Raw genomic sequence first — 15,999 nt, 5'->3', positions numbered from 1 at the left:
ATGTGACCACAAAAGCTAAGTGGCTCTTTTTTTTTTGTATGTGGATTTGCTGAAGCTTTGGCACCAGCTCCACAAAAACGCAGCTATGGTATCTAAGGTGTCTGACCTTACAGTCCCCGGGCAGGCCACAAGGTCCAGAGCAGCAGAGGTGCCACATTGCTGACCTGGTTGTAGTGCATGGTCACGTACAGCTCATTCTCAAACTTGAGTGGCTGATCCCAGAGCACTCGTCGGAACCAGAGCATGTAGCCGCCTTCCACCTGCTCCATCTCTGAGGCCACATCAAGGATATAGGCTCTGCGGCTGAGCGGGCACACATGCTGGCCTGCATGGGGCAGGGAGGCAGGACTGGATGGGGCACACTTACATAAATGTGCTGACCCCGATCTGCCAAAGGCAAGGCGTCACCTTGGGCAAGACATCTCCTTGCTGTGAGTCACACTTTGCCCATATTTATGCAATAGGATGCCCCATGCTTCACTGAAATGTGCACAACCACAGGGGGGAATAACTACAATTCAAAGGTACAAGTGATGTTCCATTTCTCTCAAGGAAGGGACCTCAGGAGTGCCTAGGAGTACCCTGCTTGGGTCAGAAAGGCCCTTGGGCTATGCTCAGAGAAAGGCCAGCCAGAGGAGGCTGGGGACAAGAAGAAGCACATCAGGCCTCAGGCCACAATCCTTTCTGCCAACTTTCTTCACTAATGACTTGTTGCTGGGCACCTGGTGTGGGTGTGGATGTGGGTGGGAAGGCCTGGGGTCTAAGCCTGAGGGAGAGGTATAGATTTTCTTTCCTGCACTGATATTTCTGCCACTCATCTCACGCTTTTTCTTTTAACCAAAGAGTGGGGATCTGGCACGAGGAGAATTCAGACTCCTGCAGCCAGAGTGTGTGGTTCACATGCCCAGTGTGACCTTGGAGAAGTCACTTAGCTTCTGTGTTTGTCTAATAATGACCCCAGAGATGGTCACATCCTAATGGCAAAAGGGACTCTGCAGATGTGATTAAGGGTGTGAAGAAGGAAGAATGTCCTCAATGATCCAATGTAAACCCAAAGGTCCTTCTAAGAGGGAGGCAGGAGGCTCAGAGTCAGAGAAGTGAGAATAGAGCAGAGGTTGGAGCAGGGAGAAGAAACACTGGAAGATACTACACTGCCGGCTTCAAAAATGGAAAACAGGGCCATGAGCCAAGAAATGTGGGCACCGACTGGAAGCTGGGAAAGGGCAAGAACATGAATCATCCCCTCGAGCCTGCAGAAGGAACACAGCCCTGACCACACGCTCATATCAGGACTTCTGACTTTCAGAAGGGTAAGATGGTAAGTCTCTGTTGTTGGAAGCCACTGACTTTGTGGTAGGTTGTTACAGAAGCCACAAGAAACTAATACTCCCTCACTGGGTTTCAGTTTCCCCATCTGTTGGTAGCAATGATGATAGTCTCCATTTTATGTGTTTGTTGTGGGGATAGAGAGTTTATAGTTTATCTCAGCAACAGAGCACTTGCCTAGCATATGCAAGGCCCTGGTCTGATCCCCAACATTACAGAAAAAAAAAGGAGTTTATAGCACTAAATGCTTTTATCTGTGTCTGGGACATAATATATGCTCAATAAATATAAGTTATGAGGACCATCAGTCTCCATCCCCTTCCCCTATAAATTTTCTGGACTTGGCAGGTGGGGCTGAGGGCATGCTGTCTAGAGATGAGGCATCTTGGGGAAGGCTGGCTGGAGGTAGCTGGAGCTGATCAGCTGGTGGAAGGAAGCAAGATCAGGGGCTAGAGCAGGTGTTCAGCAGATGGAAGGAACTTTGAATAATGGAAAGATTCCTTAGGGTTCCAGGAGCCTTGGGGAAAAGGACTTGCTGAGACCTAGGAAGGGACTCCTGTGGCCATTCTGAGGCCATGAGAGTCAGGAGAACACGCTGGCACTTTGGGTTCCAGGAGTCTGGGATGTAAGCCCCTTGAGGATGTAAGTTCCCTATTGAGAAGACTCCAATAGGCCCTAAGGAACAGAGGAAGGAATCATGTCTTCCATGAGCCCCCAGTCAGCAGGTGAGACAGACTTATGCAAAATGAAGAGATAAGGGCAGGTGGAGGGTTCAGAGGCTCAGAATACATAGCGGTCCTTCCACACTAGGGTCCAGGGCTTCCTGCAGAAAATGGCCCCTGACTGGGTACAGGACTCCACATGGCTAAGGCCTGGTGATGGAAAGGAGCCCCACAAGGTCAGTTTTCCTGGCCACTCACCTCGATTAGTGACAACAAAGATGACATACTCATTGAAGGCTTCAGGGCGTGTCAGGGCCATCTCAGCACAGATCTCCTCTACCATGTCTAGGGCCACCTGGGGCAGAGCAGAAGTGGGGAGGCTGTACCAGCTGACCTGACCTTTGTCTTCCCAGCCCACCCGGGAGCCTAGTGCAAAGCCCTCAGCCACTCTATGGAGGTGCAGAACCCTCCAAGGGCTCAGAGGATCAGCCTCACGTGAGCAGAGAGCACAGCTTTCAGACTTTGGGACTTAGGCTTCAATTCTGCCTTTGTCTCTTATTCACAGTACAACCCTGGGCTGGAGGCTCAGTTTGCTCTTATGAAAAATACATTTCATCCCTCTTTATCCACAGGGGACTGGTTCTAGGACCCTCTGCAGACACCAGAATTCAAGGGTGCTCAAGTTCCTTATATAAATTACATGGTATTTGGTGGTACTGGGGTTCCGCAGCACCCTCCCACTCCATTTTTTTACTTTAGTTATTTTTCGGATAGGGCCTCATGGTTTTGCCTGAGTCAGCCTCAGACCTTAGTCCTTCTACCAATACCCACCCTGTTGGAATCATAGGCATGTGCCACCACACCCAGCTTTTATTGGTAGAGATGAGGGTCTCGCTAACTTTTTGCCTGGGCTGGCCTCAAACTTTGATCCTCCAGATCTCCACCTCTCCAGTAGCTGGGATTATAGATGTGAGTCCCTGCAACTCGCCTTGATGGCATGATATCTGCACAGAACTCTATATTACTTTTTATAATATCTAATACAATGTAGGAGCTATGCAATTAGTTGTTACATTTACTGTTTAGTGAATAAGGAACAAGAAAAACATCTGTACCTGTTCAGTTCAGACATAACTTATTTTTCTAATTTTTCTTTTTGCAGTATTAGGGCTTGAACTCAGGGCTTATATCTTGAGCCATGCCACCAGCCTTTTCTGTGATGGGGTTTTTTGAAATAGGGTCTCATGAACTATTTGCCCAGGCTGGCTTCAAACCACGATCCTCCTGAACAATCCCTCCTGAGCAGGTAGGATTACAGGCATGAGCCACTGGTGCCCGGGCTCTAAATATTTTCAGTCTGAAGGTAGTTGAACCTGCAGATGAGTCTTGCCTAGGGGCTATGAGGGGAGCCTGTGAAGACCAGAACCGTTGGGGCTCACTCCACCCTCCTCTACCCCAAAGACTGGAGTATCTCTGCCCTTTCAGCATGTGTTTGCTAGAGGCATGCCCTCACTTACAGTGCACGTTTTGATTTTTAGATGGCGTTCGAGGCCTCCAGGAAGAAGAAAGAGCTGTCTCTTAGAACTGCGGCCTGCCTGGAGGTGACGAAACAGAAGAGGGATGAGAGGCTGGGCTCTGGGATCTGGGACAGCTGTTGTCCCCTGCCATGGGAGTCCCAGGGGTTCTGGGCTTCCTATGCACCTGGACCTCAGAGCCCCATCTGCACACCCTGAGCCTGAGCAAGGCATCTACACCAAGCAGAGGGGTCGCTAAGCAGGGCTGGTATCTCTTGCTCATCTTGGCCCCAGCCCCACCCCAGGCTTACCAACATGGCCCGAAGCTCTGTGCTGCTGGGGAGCTCCAGACGGCCCCCGAAGCGCAAAGTCTTCTGCAGGTTCTGCTCACAGGCCTTGGCGATTCCTGCAAAGGCACTCAGTCAAGGCCTTGCCCAAAGTTAGCAGTGGAATAAAGGGGCTCCTCTTGCCCCAGCCATGAACTCCCTGTATTCCTTCCATAACCTGAGGGGCAGGCATTTACGCCCTCACTTGACAGTTGAAGAAACTGAGCTCAGAGAGGAGCAGTGACTTGCCAAGGTCAGGAGCTGGAGTGTAAGAGTTGGATTTGAACCCATATCCAATGTGGTTATGGCCTTGTCTTGCCTTTGGCTACCTATCAGCCTGGAGATAGCCGTCACTTTGGAACTGGCCTCCAACAGCTCAGTAGCTGGGGTGATGTTGCTCTGAGCCTATCATCTGGGACCCCACGCCAACTGCCTTGTCTTGCCCAGAATCCTGGTGTACAGACCCTACCATTAGTGCTCTATAACCCTCACCCTGATGCAGAGAGGGGTTAAGAATTCTAAAGCAGTTGGGTGCTGGTGGCTCATACCTGTACTAGTTACTTGGAAGGCAGAAATCAGGAGGATCGAGGTTCAAGGCCAGCCTGGGCAAATAGTTCCAGAGACCCCCATCTCCAAAATAACCAGAGCAAAATGGACCTGAGGTGTGGCTCAAGTAGTAGAGCACCTGCTTTGCAAGCATTCAAACTCTAGTCCCACCAGAAAAGAAAATAGAGTTCTGGGGCATATTCTGCTGTCTTCTCCTATCTGGGAGCCCTTCTCTGGGGAAGCCAGGTCTGTTTATCTCTACATCAGGGAATGTTTGTGTTTGTTAAATGAATCAAAGAGAGATTCAGAGGCAGTGTGGATGAGCTCCACTGTATCTTTTTTTTTTTTTTGTCTTTTCTTTTTTGGTGCAGTGGATTGAACCAGAACTCTACCACTGAGCTACATCCCAGCCCTCCCCTATATACTTTATAATTGTCATTGGTACAGGATGACTCAAAGGGTCCTAGGCTTTTTCTTAGGATTCTCAAGGTTATTATGGAAACAAGACTGAGTAGCAGCTCCATCCTTCATACTGCCAGGGGCAAAGACAAGACCCTGCCACCAGTTTTTGGTCCACTGAAGATCCTGGCTGGTCCCAGCAGCCAGAGAAGCACCCCCTCCCAAAAAACTCCAGGTTTTTGCCATCCCCATTTCTGCTTCTCCCAAGTGCCATACACTCCTACCTCTAGGCCTTTACCTCTGCTTCTGCCCCTTAGTCCACCTGAAAATCCCTACCACACACTCACTACCTGAGGCAATAGCTCCTCCAGGAAGCCTTTCCTGACCTGCTTCACCATAAGATCAGATAACTCATTGCACCAACCCCCTTGGGATCTCTATGAATGTTTGGGGAACAAATTAATAATAGTTAGCATTGTCCAGGAGCCTGCAAAAGGCCAGGCTCTATGGGTTTTTCCACCTGCAGGCTGCCTGACCTGTCCCCCTGTGAGAGGCATACAGCCCAGGGTCACCAATCATGAGCTCCTCACCCTGGAAGGGCAGGCCCGGGGTCCAGCTCACATGTTGGAGGAAGCGGAGGAGGTGTGGGTAGAAGACCTCAGAACAGCTGTAGTAGGCAGCTACGATGTACAGCAGCCTCCAGCCTCGCTGGCAGCTGTCCCTGAAAACACATACATGTTGGGCCACATTGCAGGCAGCCACAGCACCTGGCTTAAGGATGTGCCTATGATGCAGGACTGGCCAATTAGAATTCAGATCTAGGTGTAACCAATCAGCACTCTGTGTTCCCCTAGCCACTATGTTTGGTTCAAGGATGAGCATGTGACCAGCTGGGGCCAAGAAAGCTGGGTTTGGGAATTTCTGCAGCAAATATTGAGTCATTCTTGCTTTTCCTGGGTTTGCTGAGCTGGGAAGATGTTCCCTAGAACTGTCACTTTGCTACTCTGTGAAACAGACTGCTTGGGAATGATATTAACACAAAGGAAAGCAGGGCCAAAGGATGGAGAAAGTCTGCTTCCTAATAACACCCAGATCCAGTTTGGACTGAAACTGACTTTTCAGTTGCTTGAACCAATAAGTTCCTTCCTTTGCTTAAACCATCCCAAGCTGGGTTTCTGTTCCTTATATCCAAGAATCTGAACTTAGGCATTAGCACTGCCACTTGACGTATGAGGAACCTGAAGCTCAGTGAGCAGAAGTGGTGTGTCCCAGAACATATGAACAGAGAAGAGTGTGAGCAGAGACAGGCCTGTGAGGAAGGAGGCTGACTATGGACACAGTGGTGGTGGTGGGAGTAACAGATGACTCACTGCTTGGAGCTGGTATTGTCCGTGATCTGTTTCACAATTTGGCAGTAACACTCATCTCGCATGACCTCATGATCCCCACAAAGCTGAAAGAAGGTGGGCCAGGTCATGTGTCAAGGCCACATCCCAGGTACATTCAGGAACAGTAGGGCATTTGAAGATAGGCCTGGTGTCCCTTTTCCCGCCCCTTCCCCACCAGCATTCCTCTTTGGCCTACTGAAGAAGCTTCCCATCCCAATGTCCTATCACTCTGGATGGCAGATGGGGAAACTGAGTCACCAAGCAAGAAAGGGAGCATGGGGTATGGTTGTCTGGTCTGACCTTCAGGAGGGTGCAGAGCACATCCAGTTCAGTCTGGCCCTTCAGTGGGGCATCCCCCATGAACTTCATCACAGCTGTAGGAAAGACCTGCCTTGATCAGGCCACCAACATCCCAGCTGCCCACCCCAAGGGGCCCCAGGGTCCAGTCCCTCTCTGAGATATTGTGGCCACAGGCAATTGTAGGCTTCCATTCTCTTCAAGGTATTCTATGTCTGAGTTTGGGGAGGGGAAGACTCTGGACCACAGAGGAGAGGTGACAAGCAAGGGTCACACAGCACTACATCTCATGGGGTGGTGGCTGCAGTTCCCCTCTCCCCGCCCCCCCACCCACACACACCTAGGAACATGTCAGTGGCCATCCTGTTGAGGCTACTGTCTTTAAGTTCGATGAGGGATTCCTGGAGTGGGGTCTGTGAGGGGAGGGAGGGGCTGTGTCAGAATAGAAGAGGACCACATCACGCATCCAGGTGGTATTTTGACAGAAGAGCCCACATCACAAAAGGAAGTCCAACCCCAACACTGAGGACAAACTTGTTTGTCTCGGGGGCTAGGGAAGGGATTCTGGCATCATTGCTTCACAGATGCAGAAACTGAGGCCCAGGACTGGACACCTTGGTAAAGCAAAGCATGTCCTCCAGGGTTCTGGACTCCCGGTCCTCCTTGGATTTCAGCCTGAGGCCATCCCTGCAACAAGAGGTGGATGCTACAGACCAGTCCTGCCTCTCAGCCTTTGGAACACTCCCACGTGGGAATGTTCCTGACCCATCTCTCTGCTCAGTTTACCAGAAAGGAAGGTCCCCAGAGTCTGAGACTGCTGGGGACTCACACCTGAGCAGTCTCATTCGCCCGTTGGAAGTGAGGTCTCCCAGGCCGACAGCCTGCAGGTTGGCTGACTGCAGGAAGCCCCGGGGAGTGTGGGGAAGAGGGTGTGGGCCCATCACTCACTGGGGTCGCTTCTGAGGGTCTCGAAAATACTTTTGGGCAAACTCGAGCATTGTATATGGTGGGAGCGCCAGAGGTTCCTCCCCACGGTCAGCAGAGCAGGCTCTGACTAGGGGACCCTGAGGGAGAAGCAGAACTAGGAAGGCCCGTCGGCCATAACCCATCTCGCCCTCCTGTCAAGACTGATGCCAGGCAACCCCTCGCTGATCGCCCAGATCCTCAAGCTGCCCACCCACTCCTCTGGCCCCGCCCCCACCATCTGGCCTGTCCCTTTCAAGCCTGCAAACTCACCACTTGCCGAGATGACCCCGCCTCCTACCCCTACGTCACGCCCCATCACCCAACCTCTGCATGGGATTGGTTGCCTCGTCACAGCTGACTCCGCCCCCACAGTTTGACCTGGCTTCTCTCTGCAAATCCGCCCCCGCCCCATCACCTAGTTCCGCCCCATCCCAGGTCAACTACACCTACTGGCCTGGCCCAGGCTGGTCAGGGCTCATCGCTCTGGTTGCAACCAGCTGACCCTTCCCTACCCCGTTTGGTTACACAGCCCACCATCTCTGGTCACATGCCACGCGACACCCATCTCCCTCCCCCATTCCAGGACTGGCCACGCCTCAAGAAACTGGCCACGCCCTTGACTGGCCTGGCTGGCATCCACCTTGCAGTAGAGCCTCATCCCTTGCTGTCTCCGCCCCATCAGCCTGGCCCCGCCCCCACCGGTCTCACCTCTCTCCTGCGGCCCACCTCCCGGGCAGCAACTGTAGAGGCCACGGCAGCTGCCACGGCCGCGGCCCGGCCCCGGCCTGGCTCAGCTGGCAGCTGCAGGAAGTCGGGGGCAGCGGCAGGCTGCACCAGCTCCGAGGGGAAGCGGCCCACGCGCCCGTGGATGGTACCAAACCTCCAGCCTAGGGGGCAGGTAAAGGTCTGAGGTAAACAGGAAGGGCTTGTCCCCCTTTAGGGATACTTGAGTACCTCCTTGGTCATTCCCTAGAGCTCTGAGAAGCCAAATCATCAAACCTATTTATTTATTTATTATTTTGCGGTGCTGGGGATGTACCCTACTAGCCCTTATGGAACCCATTTTACAGATGAAGAAACAGAGGTTTCCAGAGGGGAAAAGGTTCTCTTAGGGCCACAGGACCATAATGGGAGGTGGAGCCAAGTGGCAAAGCAGCACTTGTGAGCTCTCAGGGCAAGGTGAGACAGAGTCTATCACAAGCATGGAAACACTAATGGCTACAGACACCCTCAGCCACATTTTCAGGCAGAGGGCTGGATAGCCTGTGACCTTAGGAGCCCTGGCTAGGCCGAATAGCTTTGGGGCACTAAAAGATATTCACCATCATGAAGCTAGCATGAGCCCCGTTTGGGGCTCCAAGTTTAGGGAACCCCCAGGGTACACACCAAAGTCAGGGCCTCTGCGCCGCAGCTCTTCGAGGTACACCACCTTCTTGCGGACCACACAGCCGGCACTGTAGCCTGCAGGCCAGTCTTGCATCAGCATCTGCCCAGGATGCCCCTTGCCCAGCCGCCCCTTATCAAGTCCACTCCCTTCTTGCCGACATGGCACTGACCCACTCTAGGTGGCTCCAGGGGCTGCAAATGGATGATGTCGCCCTTATGGAAGGCCAGAAGCGTTGGGTCCTCAGGCAAGAAATTCCTCACAGCGACCACATAGTCGGAGTCCTGGGACCACCAGGAGTATGAGTGAGCTGCCCTCACCCTTCTCCCAGAGGCTTGGAGCACTCCCCTGCTCCTCTCATTCTCCCTAGAGCATGAAGGAAGTGAGCATTCCCTGGCTAGAAGAGGGAAGGGCTTTCCAGATAGAAGGAAGAGCCTTGTAAGGGGCAGGAAGCCTGAGTGTGATGAACACAGATGGAGGTTAGAGCACACATGCGCCTTATCCAACAAACTTTCCCTCTGAAGCTTCTTGCCAGGTGCTGGACCTGGGGGCTGCCCAGTTGGTGCTGAGGGATGAACAAAGACTGAGGTGCAGCGAACAGACAGTGCAGTGCTGCAGGAGGGACCTGAGAAAATTGCCAGAAACTTAGAGGAGATGCTGAGCCACGCTGCTGAGGCGGCACAGGTAAAGCTTAGAAGGAACAGAAGGAAGGTGAGAGGAGTGCCTAGTGGAAGGCAGAGCCCATGCAGAGGCCTGAAGGCATACGGAGGTCTACAGATGCAGTCCTTGCTGTACACACACGTGCACAGCACATTCACACTCCCCAAGCAGGGGTGGCTTGGATATATCTGGGGTAGGGAACCCACAACCCCAGGTGGCAGGGGGCATCTGTGGGGGGATCCTGACCTTCTTCAGCTCCAGAATGAAGTCATCCACCAGGGTCTTGACCTGGTGAGCTCGAGCTGAGAAGAGGATGACCTTCTCACTGGTCAGGTTGAACTCCAGCATGTTCTGCGAGGGCATGGTCACAAACAGGATATCCGCAAAGCTGGAGGGTGGGAAGGTGACATGAGGGTAGGACCCTACAGTCAGAGGGATGCCCTCCCCCAACTTATCATGCTCCTTCTGATCCTGCTCCATCCCTGTCCCCAAAGCTCAGCCCTCTACTAGCCTCCTGAGACCCAAGGGATTTCCTGCCTTTCCTCTCTAACTTCTGTCTATGGTGCTCATCCCCTACCACTCTTTGAATCAATGCTCCAGCTATTTGTCCAGCCTCACAGATTTTGCTCACACAAATCTATCTGTCACCCATTGGCCAAGTTCTCTCCACCTTTCAGACAACCAGTGATCAAGGCTCTTCCTGACCTCATGTTAGGAGAGACAAAAGGGACTCCAGCAAAGGAGGGAGTCTAAGCCCTCAAGAAGGTCCCAGGACCAAAGCACCAGCTCCCTTCCCAGTTGCCTCACCCTACTGCATAGTTAGCTCTAGAGATAAGGCAGCACCACTTTCTGCTACATGACCCGAGATACGCAATTTCTCTGAGTCTGAGTTTCCCCATCTCTAAAATGGACTTGATTAAGAGGCTTGGCACAGAGGTGGGCACATCACAGTACTTGGCAACCACATCTGGACAGTTAGGAAGTACTAATACCAGTCCATGCCCCAGTTTCTAGTCCCCCCACTCACACCCGCCTGGTAGTCACCTGTAGGACCGAAGGACCCGCAGTTGCCCGCTGGCCTCCTGGCCACCCTTAACCATCCTGAGGAGTTTGATGCCTGTGTGAGACACAGATAGGATCTGCACGCCGGTGCCCACACTACCCTGGGATGAGGATGAGGAGCAGGTGAGGGCCTTCTAGTCTCAGTCCTGAGTGCTCCAGGGAGGCAGGGAGGGGCAGACATGGGGCTCGTACCGTGGCAGGGAAGAGGCGGGAGAAATAGACCTCCCAGCTGTCTCGGGCGATACTGACCACCGTCCGCTTCACGCTTTCTGTTACCAGAGGCCTCTGTGTGTCCAGCTGGTTCTGGGCTAAGGGAGGCCAGGTCTGGTCAGGACTCTCTTCCCCTTCCCCTGCCAGCCTGCACCCCAGGAAGGTCCAGGAGAGAGAGACACCAGCAAAAAGGTATCTGACCAGCATCTGTACTGGAAGCTTCCCAGGATGAGCTGGGGCCATATTGCATGTCAGACCTTGCAGATGTTAACATGCAGCCTGGTGTAGGAAAGGCCAAAGCCAAGCAGGGAGGAACATGTCTGGTAGGCAAATGCAGTTGGCCATGTCCACCTCAGACTCTCTCCAGGAAAGGGGAGGCCGCCACTCTGGCTGGCTGCCCCATCAGTGCCCCCTCCCTTCCCCAAGATACCAAACAGGGCCTTCATCCTAAGCCGCTCATCCTCAGAGATGCGCAGACAGGCCTCAGACAGTGTATCATGCAGGATCTGTGGGAACAGGCTATAATGTGGGTGGCCCAATTCCCAGACAGGAATGCAAGTGCATGGGCTTGGGGGGGCCCTCTTGTGCAGCAGTGAGGTTATCTATAAGCTGGATTACCTCTGTAATTTAGATCCCACTTACCAGGGTTCTCTTCTCTCTCCTCACCTTCATAATTCTTCCTGCCCTTCCCAGGCCTCAGTTTCTTTTTGCGGGGGCTGGTACTGGGGTTTGCACTCAGGGCTTAGTGCTTGCTAGGCCAGTCACTCTACTGTTTGAGCCGTGGCTCCAGTCCCCAGGGCTCAGTTTCTGGGCCCTGCCTAGCTCAAACTGTGACTTTGATTAGATTGAATTGTGGGCTCATTGACCTTATTCATGAAAGTGGGGGATTTGTAGAACAACCTCAAGAACCCCAAATCCCAGAATGCACAAGAAAATGTGTAGACAGCTAGCTAGTCTATGTGCCATTGCCTCCCTAAAAACACTGAGGCCGAAAGGGAAGAGGGAACTCACCTGCCGGAAAAGGAGGTCTAACTGCACAGGGTGGCTGTAGCTGTCTTTGGGATAAAACACCTGCAGGGAAGTGGCTTACTCAGTGGGTACCCTGGCATTGCCCCTCATTTTTTTCTCACCAGGCCCCACCCTCTAGACACAGCCCTGCTCCACACCGGCCCCGCCCCTGTTGCTGACTCCGCCCCTAGCTGTAGCCCGGCCTACTCCGTTCTCCTGGGCCCGCCCCAGGGGCTTTTTTGGACTCCGTCTGCCCGCATTCTGCCCTTCCCCTGGCTCTGCCTGGGTCTGGCCAGGTACCTCTTTGCGCAGGAAGATCCGCCAGGGAGCGTCCTGGTAGCCGTAGAAGTTGGGGTTGATGGGGCGATGCAGCTGAGTCTGCACCGGTTCCTCCGGGGGCTCCAACGACCGTGAAGGCAGCGCTGAAGAGTACAGAGGGCAGGGGAGACATGAAGAGGAGCCTCTCTGGACCAAGTGGGAGAGGCAGGGCTAGTTGGGGAGGGGACCCAGGGCGTGACACACAACTGCTCACATGGGCTTACTCATACAATCCAGTCCTTTATTCAACACTCAAAGAGTGTTGAGGATGCGCAGTGAACAAGACGCCCAGGACCCTGCCCTTGACTTAGAGTGTCATGGCAAAGGTAGGGTGGGTGGGCAAGAGCATTCAGAAACAACAAAGCTCTTGGATGGAGCTGGGTGGAAGTACAGAGGAAGATTCAGGAGTCTGGGGTGGGGGCTGCTTTGTGGTCTAGGTCTCCCCTCTGAGGAGGTGACATTTGAGCTGGACACCCAAAGATTATGGAGGGGGAGTGTTCTGGGCAGAGGGAACTGCAGGCTGACAGGTTTTAGTAGGATTAGATGAGACCAGAGTGGGCCTGGCCCAAGTCAGTGTGATTTAAATGTTGGCATTACAATGACATAGTGTCCACACAATATGTACACATGGTCTTGGGGACATAGATCCACAGGCCACCCACAGACCCCTCTGTGCTCACAAACTTGCTTATATACTAGGACACCTGCCAACTTGCTCCTCCCTCCCTCCTGGTCCTCACCTGGAGTGGGCCCCATGGATGGCCTCGGGGCACTGGTCACCGGCTTCACCAGGGCCACAGTCTCTCTGGACACCTGTCCCACCCCAAAGAGAGCATTCAGGGGGCACCAGGTGGGCCCTGTGGAGAGGGTTAGCAGCAGGGCCATGGCTGATAGGGTGGCTGGCTTCTGAGGCCATCTTTTTGTTCCCTATTCCCCTGGACCCAACCCCACCCTGCCCTCACCTGGGTGCCAGGTGCTGCTGCCAGGTGAGTCATCTGCCCTTTTAGGATCATCAGAGCCTCCTCGTGTGGGTCTGGCCGCTTCCCAAACACCTTCCCACCGTCCTTCCTGGTAGGAGACCTATTGTGGGTTGGATACTGAGTCTCTCCTCTCCCCCCAAATTCCTACAACAGGGAACTTCCTCACCACCCCATCATTATAAGGAAGGACCCAGAGAGGAGCAGAGTCTGGCTTGAAGTCACACAGCACAAATGAGACCAGCAGCCTGGGCCTCCCTGGGCCCCAGGAGTTCATCTGGACCCATTGGCACAGATACCCTCTGCAGAGGAAGCTAGGCAGCATGAAGGATGACACTCTGGCACAGCGATGTGGCTGTTCCCACGGTGGGCCTGGGGATAGGTCGTTGCCCACCTGAGGGCCTCAGGGCGGCCTCCCCTGGTTGGCTGCTGGTACTGCCTGACAATGTTTCTGATCTGCTGCGTGGGCTGTGGGAAGTGCTCCGAGTTGAGTGTTGAGTACCGAACCAGTTCCGGGCAGGCTGAGGCTGTGAGTCAGGTGTGAGGGGCAGGTACAGGTTGGGGCTATGCTGCCCCCCCAGCCCTGTCTGGGAAGTCCCCAGGGTGGTGAGACACTCACTGGTTTCTGGAGAGGTCCGGTCCTGAGCTAGAATGGGGGAAGCCACAGGCTTGGTGGGGGGCTTTGGAGCGTTGGTCAGAGGTGCTGGAACAGAGGGCTGTGGAGTAGGGCGCAGGAGCACGGGCTTGGCAGGGAGGCCTATGCCAACAGACTTTGGCTGGGCCTCTGGTGCTACAGGTTTCTGTGGAGAGCAGGGCAGGAGGTGGGCCACCTGGGACACACCAGCCTGCTCTTAGGGACCCCATTTCTGCCCAAGGTAGGCTGTGGACTCCTGGGCTCAGAGAGACACAAGGATGCCCTGGAGCAGCACAGAAACTCTGTGCTCTTCTTCATGGTTTCCATCTCTAGGTAGACCCTCACCCTGGATGGGCCAGGCTCACCTCTAGGGTTAAGGGTCTCAGGTCAGGACTCAGGGGTTGCTGCTGGAGTGCCATGGCCTGCAGGGTCATCTCCCGGGCCTGGGGAAAGGTGGTGGGGGTGACCAGGTGGATCCATCACTACTGTCCCAACTTGCCCCCCCATCACTCACCAATAGCACAGCCTGTTTGTGGATGAAGGCTTGCTGCAGAGCCAGCGTGGAGGCATCCAGACCTGGGACTGGTATAGCCAGGTAGAGGGAATAGATGGGCACAGAAGGGACAGGAAGCTAGAACTCCCATGTGCCCTGTCATCCTCTCACTCCCCATGCCTCAGTTCCAGCACATGAAGGTGCTGGAGGACCAGCAAGTGGCCCAGGCACTAAACCCCAGGGAGGCACTAACTTGGCTTTGGCTTTGGCTCTGGGGGTCTCCGGAGGGTGTCTTTGGTACTGTTGCTGCTGCCTCTACCAGGCTGACCTCCACCTTTCATGCGGTAGGCGATGGCTGTTGGCTTCTCTAGGTCCTGGGGGCAGCAATGACTGCCTCATTGCTGTGCTCTTGAGGCTCCATGGCAACAGGCACCTGATACTGGTCACTTCCTCCACCCCCTGCCAAGTGTCTGCTATATGCCCAGCCTTTGCCCAGCCTGTCCTCCCCACAGACCCTAGCCCAACCCCCTGCCACAGAAGAATAAACTGAGGCTCAAAAACAGGCTGAGCCCTGCACAGGGCTGTATTCATGCCAGGGGCCACAGACGTTTCCCATGGCAAGAGAGGAGCCTCTTGATATCTGTGGCCAGGGGATCCAGGGGCCAAGGCCACACATTTCCATGGGCGGGGCTGACTTCCACCAGAGGTAGTAACAGGGGTCCTAACATCTACTTGTGAGTCCTTCTGGGGCAGCCAGAACCATGTCCAGATGCCAGGAGACCCCATGGTTTTCCCATCCCCAGCAGGGACCCGCACAGGACACACCACTCATGGCTCTGGCTATGAGAAGCTTTCAGGTCACTCTGGGACTCAAGGTGTTGCTTGGGATGTAATTTGGGGTATACACACCAAACCTTTCATTTGCAAATGTTCTACCCCATGCCTACCGCATCCCCGCAGGACAGTACTGGGTCGAAGAGGCTGTCCAGGTAGCAGTCCAGCCTCCTGGGGGGCACAGTGGGCTCTCCAAGGCTATCTGTGTCTGGTGAGGGGCACATATAAAGGTCAAGTTCATTTCTCCTGATAATCTTCACCTCCACAGCCCCCTAGGCTCCATTCCCACCAGAGACAGAAGCCATTGCTGGTTGCCCTTGGTGGGTCGCTGTCCCTCTCTGGGCCTCAGTCTCCCCATTTGTATCGGCCTCATTGTGGCTGCAGTACCCATCAGAGTCAGGCATTTTGTGTATGTGGCCCTGAGGCTGGGGCCTAGTGGGTGTGTCCTCATCTGAGTCCCAGCTGCTCCCGAACACCCTATGAGGGAAGGGGAGCACAGAGCAGCTGACCATCAGAAACCCACAACCTTCCCAGACCCCCCAGAATTGGGTATCTTTCTCCCTTTAAGAAGTAGTATTGCCAGGTACAGTGGTGCTCACTGGCTACTTAGGAAGCTAAGGCAGGAGGATTTCTTGAGCCCAGGAATTTGAGGCCAGCCTGGGCAGCATAGTGAGACTCTGACTCAAAAACCAAACAAAGCCAGGTGCAGTGACTCAAGCCAATAATCTTAGTCACTTAGGAGGCACAGATTGGGAGGACTGCAATTCAAGGCCATCGCAAGCATAAGGTTCCTGAAACCCCATCTCAGCCAAGGGGCACCTGTCATTTCCAGCTACTCAGGGAAGCACAAACAGGCGGATCTCCATCTAGTCTGGCCTGAGCATACAGTGAGACCCTGTTTCAAAAATAACCAAAGCAAAAAGGGCTGGTGGAGTGACTCAAGTGGTAGAGTGCCTGCCTAGCAAGTGCAAGGCCCTGAGTTCAAACACCAGTAC

General features: G+C 53.9%; 1 protein-coding gene across 2 annotated transcripts in view; it reads right to left on the bottom strand.

Moving 5' to 3' along the window:
* Myo15a (myosin XVA) overlaps positions 1-15,999 on the bottom strand; it is a 53,955-nt gene that overhangs the window by 10,657 nt on the left and 27,299 nt on the right. The window contains exons 33-60 of one of the 2 annotated variants that reach the window (XM_074046671.1): positions 15,294-15,481; positions 15,118-15,212; positions 14,424-14,544; positions 14,192-14,259; positions 14,043-14,120; positions 13,663-13,843; positions 13,438-13,570; positions 13,029-13,134; positions 12,807-12,879; positions 12,049-12,170; positions 11,752-11,811; positions 11,171-11,246; positions 10,723-10,838; positions 10,513-10,631; positions 9,715-9,856; positions 8,981-9,092; positions 8,811-8,885; positions 8,133-8,311; positions 7,407-7,522; positions 7,073-7,145; positions 6,799-6,871; positions 6,462-6,535; positions 6,144-6,226; positions 5,364-5,494; positions 3,814-3,908; positions 3,506-3,583; positions 2,247-2,343; positions 165-325 (exon numbers count right to left, since the gene is read on the bottom strand). In XM_074046671.1, coding sequence (XP_073902772.1) covers positions 165-325; positions 2,247-2,343; positions 3,506-3,583; positions 3,814-3,908; positions 5,364-5,494; positions 6,144-6,226; positions 6,462-6,535; positions 6,799-6,871; positions 7,073-7,145; positions 7,407-7,522; positions 8,133-8,311; positions 8,811-8,885; positions 8,981-9,092; positions 9,715-9,856; positions 10,513-10,631; positions 10,723-10,838; positions 11,171-11,246; positions 11,752-11,811; positions 12,049-12,170; positions 12,807-12,879; positions 13,029-13,134; positions 13,438-13,570; positions 13,663-13,843; positions 14,043-14,120; positions 14,192-14,259; positions 14,424-14,544; positions 15,118-15,212; positions 15,294-15,481 — 3,025 coding nt within the window. The remainder of the gene's footprint in view (positions 1-164; positions 326-2,246; positions 2,344-3,505; positions 3,584-3,813; positions 3,909-5,363; positions 5,495-6,143; positions 6,227-6,461; positions 6,536-6,798; positions 6,872-7,072; positions 7,146-7,406; positions 7,523-8,132; positions 8,312-8,810; positions 8,886-8,980; positions 9,093-9,714; positions 9,857-10,512; positions 10,632-10,722; positions 10,839-11,170; positions 11,247-11,751; positions 11,812-12,048; positions 12,171-12,806; positions 12,880-13,028; positions 13,135-13,437; positions 13,571-13,662; positions 13,844-14,042; positions 14,121-14,191; positions 14,260-14,423; positions 14,545-15,117; positions 15,213-15,293; positions 15,482-15,999) is intronic. The other variant, XM_074046672.1, reaches the window with a different exon arrangement.

The sequence above is a fragment of the Castor canadensis genome, chromosome 11 (genome assembly GCF_047511655.1).
Source record: "Castor canadensis chromosome 11, mCasCan1.hap1v2, whole genome shotgun sequence".
NCBI lineage: Eukaryota > Metazoa > Chordata > Mammalia > Rodentia > Castoridae > Castor > Castor canadensis.
The sequence above is the reverse complement of the archived record's forward strand: the minus strand, read 5'-3'. Positions and strand labels throughout refer to the sequence as shown.